This window comes from Lampris incognitus, chromosome 2 (assembly GCF_029633865.1).
Source record: "Lampris incognitus isolate fLamInc1 chromosome 2, fLamInc1.hap2, whole genome shotgun sequence".
Taxonomy (NCBI): domain Eukaryota; kingdom Metazoa; phylum Chordata; class Actinopteri; order Lampriformes; family Lampridae; genus Lampris; species Lampris incognitus.
This window is the reverse complement of record NC_079212.1, coordinates 2,015,354-2,026,383: the sequence shown is the minus strand read 5'-3', so window position 1 is coordinate 2,026,383 and position 11,030 is coordinate 2,015,354. Positions and strand designations below refer to the sequence as shown.

General features: G+C 47.9%; 1 protein-coding gene across 2 annotated transcripts in view; it reads left to right on the top strand.

The window, feature by feature from the left end:
- Positions 1 to 11,030, top strand: part of slc6a8 (solute carrier family 6 member 8) — a 114,138-nt gene that overhangs the window by 31,253 nt on the left and 71,855 nt on the right. The window contains exon 4 of one of the 2 annotated variants that reach the window (XM_056275163.1): positions 10,587 to 10,613. The exons of the other annotated variant lie outside the window; for it this stretch is intronic. Within the exon in view, the coding sequence (XP_056131138.1) occupies positions 10,587 to 10,613 (27 nt within the window). The remainder of the gene's footprint in view (positions 1 to 10,586; positions 10,614 to 11,030) is intronic. 2 annotated transcript variants of the gene reach the window in all.

The window sequence follows — 11,030 nt, the reverse complement described above, 5'->3', positions numbered from 1 at the left end:
GGTAGTGTAACCGAGCATATTCCCGCCTGCGGCGGGATTCTACCTGGGGTGTACTGCGCCACAAGGCGACATCGCCAACCACTCGACTACAGGAGGCCGACCCGCTGGCGATCGGCCAGTGAGTCTTTTTGTAGGTTACAGTAGCTTTAAAACTCCAGAACCCCACATTGTTGGGTTAAAGGGCATACGCACACAAGGCATGGCTGGCTTGTACTGTGCCCGAGCATGATGGTGTGCCCCCCCCCCCCCCGGCTTGCGCTCGCATGGCACTTCAGGCCCTAGCAGGCTTACGTCATCACAATGCGACATTTTGTGTTGAAGAGCAACGCTCTCACATAACACAATGGAGTTGATGAGTTTATTTACCTTCTGGCGTATTTGGAGTCATTTTGGCTGTGTCAGCACACGGCCTCCTCCATGCCTTATAGATTTATCAGTTATGCAAAGCAGCCATTTTCACTGGCACGGTGCCAGATTCCAACTGAACCGTGCCTGAGCCAACCTCTTCAAGGGGGCCAGGGCACAGTACGCTGAACCGTGCCCAAGCACAGTACGGGGTGCTCCCACATTAGTCAAAACGAGATGGACTTTGGGGTTCAAACGTGCTCGGGCACAGTACGGATCGCCTAGCGGGAGTACAGCCTTTATTCGAAACCACGGATTCTGTTTTTTGAATTGACCCGGTCAGTGTCGGCGCCCATCTCCACTCAGTCACCTGCCCGCTCATCTCTGAACATGGCAGCAGCATCGGCTGCTCAAAGGCTCCACTCGCTCAAGACCTCACTGGTTCTCAATCCACCAGTGTCTCCATCTGGTTCTCAGTCCACATGTGTCTCCATCTGGTTCTCAGTCCACATGTGTCTCCGTCTGGTTCTCAGTCCACCAGTGTCTCCATCTGGTTCTCAGTCCACCGGTGTCTCCGTCTGGTTCTCAGTCCACATGTGTCTCCGTCTGGTTCTCAGTCCACCAGTGTCTCCATCTGGTTCTCAGTCCACCGGTGTCTCTGTCTGGTTCTCAGTCCACCGGTGTCTCCGTCTGGTTCTCAGTCCACCGGTGTCTCTGTCTGGTTCTCAGTCCACCAGTGTCTCCGTCTGGTTCTCAGTCCACCAGTGTCTCCATCTGGTTCTCAGTCCACCAGTGTCTCCGTCTGGTTCTCAGTCCACCGGTGTCTCCGTCTGGTTCTCAGTCCACCGGTGTCTCCATCTGGTTCTCAGTCCACCGGTGTCTCTGTCTGGTTCTCAGTCCACCGGTGTCTCTGTCTGGTTCTCAGTCCACCGGTGTCTCCGTCTGGTTCTCAGTCCACCGGTGTCTCTGTCTGGTTCTCAGTCCACCAGTGTCTCCGTCTGGTTCTCAGTCCACCGGTGTCTCTGTCTGGTTCTCAGTCCACCAGTGTCTCCGTCTGGTTCTCAGTCCACCGGTGTCTCTGTCTGGTTCTCAGTCCACCAGTGTCTCCATCTGGTTCTCAGTCCACCGGTGTCTCTGTCTGGTTCTCAGTCCACCGGTGTCTCTGTCTGGTTCTCAGTCCACCGGTGTCTGTCTGGTTCTCAGTCCACCAGTGTCTCCGTCTGGTTCTCAGTCCACCAGTGTCTCTGTCTGGTTCTCAGTCCACCGGTGTCTCTGTCTGGTTCTCAGTCCACCAGTGTCTCCATCTGGTTCTCAGTCCACCGGTGTCTCCGTCTGGTTCTCAGTCCACATGTGTCTCCGTCTGGTTCTCAGTCCACCAGTGTCTCCATCTGGTTCTCAGTCCACCGGTGTCTCTGTCTGGTTCTCAGTCCATGTGTGTCTCCGTCTGGTTCTCAGTCCACCAGTGTCTCCGTCTGGTTCTCAGTCCACCGGTGTCTCCATCTGGTTCTCAGTCTACCAATGTCTCCGTCTGGTTCTCAGTCCACCAGTGTCTCCGTCTGGTTCTCTGTCCACCAGTGTCTCCATCTGGGTCTCAGTCCACCGGTGTCTCTGTCTGGTTCTCAGTCCACCAGTGTCTCCGTCTGGTTCTCTGTCCACCAGTGTCTCCATCTGGGTCTCAGTCCACCGGTGTCTCTGTCTGGTTCTCAGTCCACCAGTGTCTCCGTCTGGTTCTCAGTCCACCAGTGTCTTCATCTGGTTCTCAGTCCACATGTGTCTCCGTCTGGTTCTCAGTCCACCAGTGTCTCCGTCTGGTTCTCAGTCCACGTGTGTCTCTGTCTGGTTCTCAGTCCACCAGTGTCTCCGTCTGGTTCTCAGTCCACCGGTGTCTCCGTCTGGTTATCAGTCCACGTGTGTCTCTGTCTGGTTCTCAGTCCACCAGTGTCTCCATCTGGTTCTCAGTCCACATGTGTCTTCGTCTGGTTCTCAATCCACCGGTGTCTCCGTCTGGTTCTCAGTCCATGTGTGTCTCCGTCTGGTTCTCAGTCCACCGGTGTCTCCATCTGGTTCTCAGTCCATGTGTGTCTCCGTCTGGTTCTCAGTCCACCGGTGTCTCTGTCTGGTTCTCAATCCACCAGTGTCTCCGTCTGGTTCTCAGTCCATGTGTGTCTCCGTCTGGTTCTCAGTCCATGTGTGTCTCCGTCTGGTTCTCAGTCCACCGGTGTCTCCATCTGGGTCTCAGTCCACCGGTGTCTGTCTGGTTCTCAGTCCACCGGTGTCTCCGTGTGGTTCTCAGTCCACGTGTGTCTCTGTCTGGTTCTCAGTCCACCAGTGTCTCCGTCTGGTTCTCAGTCCACCGGTGTCTCCATCTGGTTCTCAGTCCACCAGTGTCTCTGTCTGGTTCTCAGTCCACCGGTGTCTCCATCTGGTTTTCAGTCCATGTGTGTCTCCATCTGGTTCTCAGTCCACCAGTGTCTCCGTCTGGTTCTCAGTCCACCGGTGTCTCTGTCTGGTTCTCAGTCCACCAGTGTCTCCGTCTGGTTCTCAGTCCACCGGTGTCTCCGTCTGGTTCTCAGTCCACGTGTGTCTCTGTCTGGTTCTCAGTCCACCAGTGTCTCCGTCTGGTTCTCAGTCCACCGGTGTCTCCATCTGGTTCTCAGTCCACCAGTGTCTCTGTCTGGTTCTCAGTCCACCGGTGTCTCCATCTGGTTCTCAGTCCATGTGTGTCTCCATCTGGTTCTCAGTCCACCAGTGTCTCCATCTGGTTCTCAGTCCACCAGTGTCTCCGTCTGGTTCTCAGTCCACCGGTGTCTCCATCAAACACTAAATGGAAATCAACTGACCACACCTTGAAATAACATGAAGCCAGCCACTGAGTTCAAACACACAACTGGAGAGACACGCTGTGTGTGTGTGTGTGTGTGTGTGTGTGTGTGTGTGTGTGTGTGTGTGTGTGTGTGTGTGGTTTTTCTCACATGGGATAAGGAACAACTCCCTAAACACCTTTAACAGGAAGAAACCTCAGGGAGAGCAACAGAGGAGGATCTCTCTCCCAAGATGGACAACGTGCAGTGGATGTTGTGTTTCACAATTTACACAATACAACATTAAATATGATAACACAACCATAATGGAATTATAAGATACACGAAGAATATGAGGAGGAGGATGTCAAGCAGTGTCCGGATGCCACCAGAACAGCTCAGGACCTGAGCCACGCGACCACCATCACCATGTAGACCTGACAGGAGGACAGACTACACATGCACACCCGAGAGGCTCACATCACAACATTCACACACACGGGAGAAGAGACAAGAAAACACATTAGTCACACATCTGAGAGTGAGAAGGATAGAACATTGAAACAGGATAACATAATTATATGGATTTATAAGACATATAAAAAAATGTGATGAGGAGGTCACCAAGTAGTGTCCAGCTGGAGACCACCGTCACCATGGAGACCTGGGAGGAGGACAGACTGCACTTGCACACCAGGGAGACTCACATCACACCATTCACATACACAGAAGAAGAGAAAGGGGAAGAAGTTTTAGTTAGGATTCTACCTACAGCATTCTGAACCATCTGAAGACTTTTAGTGCTAGCATGTGGCAGACCTGAAAACAGAACATCATCTCTTATTTCACCGTTATAAGTCAATCCTTGTTTGTATATAGCATGTAAAGATTGTTGTGTTGTAGTGTTGTTATTCTAAACCATCTGTTGAACAAAAGAGACAAGAAGCCTATGATAAGGCCCACCGTGCAAGACATAGCAGACCAGCTCAAACAACATTCGTCTGTGACAAATGTGGACGATATTGTAGCTCTAATGTGTCCTGATGGCCCACAGATGTGCCTGCTGTGCTAACACAGTCACCATCGGTTTGATGGACTGCCGAAGCAATATTCTAAACCATCAAAAAGCACCAGAAAGGCTTTAGGATCAGCAGCCTTATTCTGAAATCACCAAGAATTAAATCTCATCAGAGTGAGTAACAAGGCCTCAGACACATTCTTCAAATTCTTCAAGAAATAGTGAGTAAGAGCCAGGGGGTCAGTCGATAGACTATCACAACGTGGACTGAGCCGAGTCTATTCATGGCTGAGGGAGATGGACCCAGAACAAGAGCCTCAAAAGACTGGAATTTAGTTTTAAGATAAGAAGATAAATTGAAAATAAATGTATATATTTTAATGTACACGAATAAGTAGACATGTTAGCCCTTGGCTAACGGGTCGGACCCTTTAGTCAACTGGTTAACGTTGTCACCCGTGGTGCGGGAGATCCGAGTTCGCGTTCCGGCTGTGATGGTCCGGCCGGGTTGCGCCCCCGAATTCGCTACAATATTAAGCCTTGGGACCGGCACTAAGAATGTACTGGCTTGCGCATCCTCAGTGGCTAGGTTATTAAGGCAAAACCCCCACCTTGTTTATTTGCCCGAGCTACATGGGCATAAGTATAGTCAGGTGGCGAAGCTTCATTTAAGGGAATTTTGTTTCAGCCATGTTTCACATAACCCAATCATTTCAAAACTATGTGCAAGAATCAGGTCATTTCTTAGTAAGGCTTTGGTAGACAGTGATCTGATATTTATGAAACCAAGTTTAAGCGTCTTGTGGAAGTGATCAGTAGTAGGCAGAACTTTAGAGCTACCAACAGGGGAAAGATTAATTGGAATTAGACACCTTGCACTAATAGTTGACAATTTTGAAGACCTATGCTTTGAAGGATGTGTTGTCACACTTTTGACAACATTAGATGTTTGGTTCTGTATATTATTTGGTACTTTGTCACACATTTCACCACCACCAGTGGTAGGAATGATTATTAGATTATTGTGATTCACACATTTAGGAGAGGAGAGCTTGGGAGCAATACAGCAGGGTAGGAAGACAGTCAATGTTACAGACCAAGCTGTCGGACTGATAATCTATACTATGAGAAATTCCCTGACTAAACATTAACTAAACTACTTGACTCCACAGCCGCGCTAGGTTTAAACCTAGCAGGCTGTCTAATCACCTGCAACCTGCTGAATGGTAAGTCCCTAGTGTCAAACTAAATGTAAACAGCTATCTATACTGCTGGACAAAAGAGTGGCACCGTCCCCAGTAGGGTGAATGCCATCCACTTTCAGCAGGTAAGGGTGGCTCCAGAAAGAAGGTCACATCAATAAAACCGAATCCCTGCTCATTACAGTAATGGGTCAGCCAGCAGTTCATTGAGGTAAGCCTATTGTACATCTCATCATTACCCCTCATGGGTAAGGGACCAGAGACAATTAATCGATGCTGACACATCTTTCTGGCCAACTCAATCGTCCTGAACAGGCTACCTTTTGTGATTGCTTCGTCCTAGCATTATTGGTGCTGACATGAATAACAATTCTTTTTATACTGATCTTTGCACTGATAAGAACTGCACTTTCAAATTTTGTTGTATTTGTACAATGACAAATAAAGTTCTATGCTATTCTAATGTTGCTGAAAGTAGTGGTGCTGGAACATATGAACCCTCATGGACAATCAACCCAGCAATCGACCTGAACAGCGTACTACCATCATCACCTGAGAGTTGAAGGGATTCCGGATTGATATTGCTGCAATCTTTGAAACCCGATTGGCCCTCTAACAACTTCCTCAAAACAAGTCAAGAACCACCTAGTCTAAGAGAAGTACAGGATGCCATTGGGAAAATGAAAATCAACAAGGCTGCTGGTCCTGATGGAATATTAGCAGAAGTACTGAGGACAGGTCAACCTACACTTCAGACACATCCATGCCCTGCTACTTAAAATATGGGAAAAGGAGGAAATCCCTCCGTGACTTAGGGATACACTCATTGTCTCCATCTTTAAGAAAGGGGACAAAGCTGAGTGCGGAAACTACCATGTCACTTCCCTGCTGTCCACCATAGGGAAAACCCTGGCTAGGGTCTTGGCCAACAGACTCCTCCCAATATCAGAGTAAATTCTGCCAGAATCCCAGAGCGGTTTTAGTCCTAACGGAGGCACCATGGACATGAATTTTGCCACTTGCCAACTCCAAGAAAAAGCCCAGGAACAGAATCAACCATTGTATATGGCCTTTATAGACTTAACCAAAGCTTTTGATTCTGTAAACCAGCAGGCCCTCTGGATAGTTCTGTCAAAAATAGGCTGCCCTGACAAATATATCAGAGTACTACGACTACTACATGACAATATGTCAGCTAGAGTACTCAGCAGTTATGGAGACAAGACAGAGTCCTTCAAGGTCCACACAGGAGTTAAATCAGGCGGTGTCATTGCCCAAACCCTGTTCTCTGTCTTCATTGCCACTATCCTCTACCTCACAGGTCCCAATCTGCCTTAGGGAATCAAAATTATGTACAGAACTAATGGGAATCTTCTGATCATTAACAGATTCAGGGTTAAAGGTAAAACTACCACCACATCCATCATTGAGCTGCAGTACGCCAGTGACAACGCCTTAGTGCCCCTCGTAGAAGAGGAACTACACAGCATACTGGATGCATTTGCAAAGGCATACAAGCAGTTTGGCCTGGCCATTAACATAAAAAGACCCATATCCTCTACTAACCCCCACCCAACAGAAATATGCCTGCTCTGCCCCCATCCATCTCTGTAGACAAAACCAAACTCAAAAATGTGGAACAGTTCCCTTAGCTTGGCAGCCTTCTCTCCCCCAAAGCCGACATTGAAATCATTGAAATGCACCATCGTCTCATTTGTGCCAGCTGGGCTTTCCCAAGATTAAGTAAAAGGGTTTTGGAAAACCGTGACCTTCAGGCCAGAACCAAAATTCTGGTGTACAAAGCAGCAGTGCTGCCCACCCAACTGTATGGGTCAGAAACCTGGACAACATATAGCAGACACCTGAAGGTACTCGAGGCATACCAACAGGAGGATCCTTGAGCTCAGCTGGGAGGATAAGTGCACCAACTTCAGTGTCCTCGAGGACGCCAACATGCCTACTATAGCTGCCACCATTGTACAACATCAGCTGAGATGGACTGGCCATGTCTTCTGCATGTCTGACTCTTGCCTCCCAAAACAAGTCATTTACTCTCAGCTCATGACAGGACGCTGTGCCCCAGGAAGACAAAAGAAGAGATGTATAGATAATGTCAAGGCCCACATCAAAAGGTCGGCATCAACCTTAACACCTGGGAACAAGCACCAAAAACAGGGAGGGCTGGAGACTGTCTGTCTGTGAAGGTGTTGGACGCTAAAACCATTACCTCCACCGTGCTGCTCAAAACAAGTGCAGACTCAGAAAGGAGTAAGTTACCACAAAGGCAAAACCACATCCTCAACCACTTCTTCACACCCTGGCCCACATTGCCCCAAAATATGCGGCTTCAGGATTGGCCTCTACAACCACCTGAAGACCCACAAGGACCTAGGAGGGGGACAGTCACACTTGACCCTGAGTGACTGCCGATGATGATGATGGTGCTGTGTGCCTGGGATCCCTCATTCTCTCTCTATGATGCCAGCACCCTAAGATTACTCTCTATGACATAGACTCTAGATTTGCCAGCCTTGGTTCACTGTTCACCCGGGGGCAGTCTGATATTGTGGGTAATGGAGTCTCCTATCACTAGCGTGTGTTGTTTTACTCTGTCAACATGAGCAGGAGAGGCACGCTGGCCAGTAGGACTACCAACAAGGCGGGTGAGGGGTGAAAACTGGTTTGCAGTTCAGAGAGGTGACTGCAGACCAGGCCACACTCAATAGCCTTCCCACACCAGTAAACAGAGACAAACTCCGCCACATCTGCTGGCAAGGCTGAGCTAGTACTAACAATAGCAGGTCTGCTGTCACCCAGGGCTAAGGCTATCTATCTGGAGTGCCCGTCACGCCTAACGTAATCCTAGCCAAAAGAAGCTGTTCTACCTCACAGACACGTCTCTCTAGTAGAAACAACATATCTCTAACTGCAGAACAGTCACCACACACCATTGTTTTAACAAGGATGCAATAAAGCTAACTGCTATGCTAGGCAGATCAAAGCTAGTAAACAGACTAAGAATGAGGGGCTGGCCACTAACACAAGTGTCGTTTGTGAAAGAAAACTAGCGAATCTAGCGATAAGTGAACTAAGCACAGAAAATAATGAAATCAGTATGACAAATGAAGAGGTTAGAGCAGAACACAGAGGTGAAGACAGAGTAAGAAAATAAACAGCAGTTATCGATTTCACAAAGCCAAATAATGATCTCACGAAGCCGAATCTTATGAAGGCGAAACCCAAAAGCTGCATAATAATAATAATAATAACTTTATTTATACAGCACTTTTCTAAAACAATGTTACAACATGCTTTACAAAGAAATAAAACAAGACAAGGCAAAAATAAGAATAAGATCAAATAAGTAAGAGTAAAAATAAAAACAGTATGAATAAATAAAAACATTTGTAAAAGCTTTCACAAAAATAAAAGTTTTAAGACAAGATTTAAAAGAAGCTAGAGACGTTGTTTGTCTTGGTTCAACAGGAAGGGAGGTCCATAGTGTGGGCCTCTAACAGCGAAGCCTTATCACCCATTGTGACAAACCGAGACCTGGGAATAACCAGCAGGGCTCCATCTGTGGATCTTAATAGTCGAGAGGGCGTATACCAGGTCAATGCATCACAAATGTATGTAGGCGCAAGACCTTTTAAGGACTTAAAAGTGAGAAATAACATTTTAAAATCAATTCGAAATATAACAGGGAGCCAGTGTAGGGAGGCCAGCACAGGAGTGATATGGTCATGCCTCTTTGTCCCGGTAATGAGTGGCGTTTTGTACCAACTGCAGATGGTGGAGGGAGCTCTTGATGATACCCGAGTAAAGTGCGTTGCAATAGTCAAGCAGAGAAAAGATAAAAGCATGTACAATTTTTTGCAGATCGGCAATTGACAAAAATAACCTAATTTTGGAGACTACCTTGAACTGTGTGTTGTGGGACTACTTTATTGTTCGCATTAATACAGTGGCCTATAAATGCTACGTTGCCGCTAGGGGGCGTTCAGTGTAGTGACAGCGCATCTGATTGTAGTGTACCCATGTACCAGTCGTCCTCTATTAAACCAGTAAACCTATATCTTGCCTCCTCGTGATACTGCAACCTACTATACATGGTGTCAGAAGTCTACGTACCCATAGCCACAGAAGACAATCGGACGAAATGGCGAAATTCTCACCGCCAGAAAACGTTGATTTCACTCACCCAGAACAATGGCCGGAGTGGCGCCAACGCTTCCAGCGTTACAGGGCGGCAACGGAGCTCCATAAGAAAGGAGGGGAGGTGCAAGTCAGTACGCTGCTCTATTCGCTTGGCAAAGAGGCTGAACAAGTCTACAAGACGTCCACGTTCGGAGCGGATGAAAAGGAAGATGAGTATGAAACGGTGTTACAGAAACTAGAAAGTTATTTTGTGCCCAAAGTCAATGTTATTCACCAGCGGATGCAAAGGCAGGGTGGGTCTGCAGAAGAGTATATTAGGAGTTTGCAGGAGCTGGCATCCACATGTTCATTCGCGGCTGTAAAGGAGGAGAATATCCGAGACTGACTGGTCGTAGGGATATTAGACAGAGAGCTGGCAGAGAAATTACAGTTGATGCGGATTTGACTCTAAACAAAGCAGTCGAACTAGTGAGGCAGTCAGAGCAAGTGAAGAGTCATGCTAGCGAGCAAGGAGCTGCAGCTAACTGTAGCACACAGCTAGACGAAGTGGCTAGCAGCAGATACACACCCCGTGGTGGTGAGAGAGGGACAACAGCAGGCTACGACAGGACTGGACAAAGAAGAGCCACAAATGCACAAGGAACAAGAGGTAACACAAATGGATACAAGTGTAACAGATGTGACAGACCTCATGGAAAAGCAGACTTTTGTCCTGCCAGAAATGTAGAATGTAGAAACTGTAGAAAGATTGGCCATTATGCTGCAGTATGTCTCACCCGTGTGGTCAATGAAGCAACTACACCGCAAGAAAGAATAGTCGTACCGCGAGCTATGCGCAGAGAAATAATGCAGCGCATTCATGATGGCCACCAGGGCATCGTTAAATGCAGGGAGCGTGCCCGACAAAGTTTCTGGTGGCCTGGGATAGGGAAAGATATTGAGAACATGGTCAGTAGTTGCAGATACTGTCAAGAGTCAAGGCCAAGTCAAAGGAGAGAACCTCTCATGACAACTCCATTACCAAACCGCCCCTGGGAGAGGGTAGCTGCGGACATCTGTGAGATAGACATGAAATATTACTTGGTAGTTGTAATTACTTTTCCAGATATATAAAAATAGCCTACCTACAGAACCTGTCAGGAGAGACTACCAGAGCATGCTTAAAGAACATGTTTTCACGCTGGGGATGCCCTGATGTTCTTGTAACAGATAACGGCCCACAGTTCACTGGACAAGCCTTTGACCAGTTTGCTACTGACTTTGATTTCAGCACATCACCTCGAGTCCCCACTATGCTCAAGCCAATAGAGAAGCAGAAAGGGCGGTGCAGATAGCGAAAAAGATCCTGAAACAGCCTGACCTCTTCACAGCTCTGTTGAGCTACAGAGCAACACCACTTCAAGCCTCAGGAGCGAGCCCAGCACAACTCATGCTGGGCAGGCAAATCACGACAACGGTTCCCAGACTCAAGTCAAACCTACAGCCAGCATGGCCAGACTTCGAGCA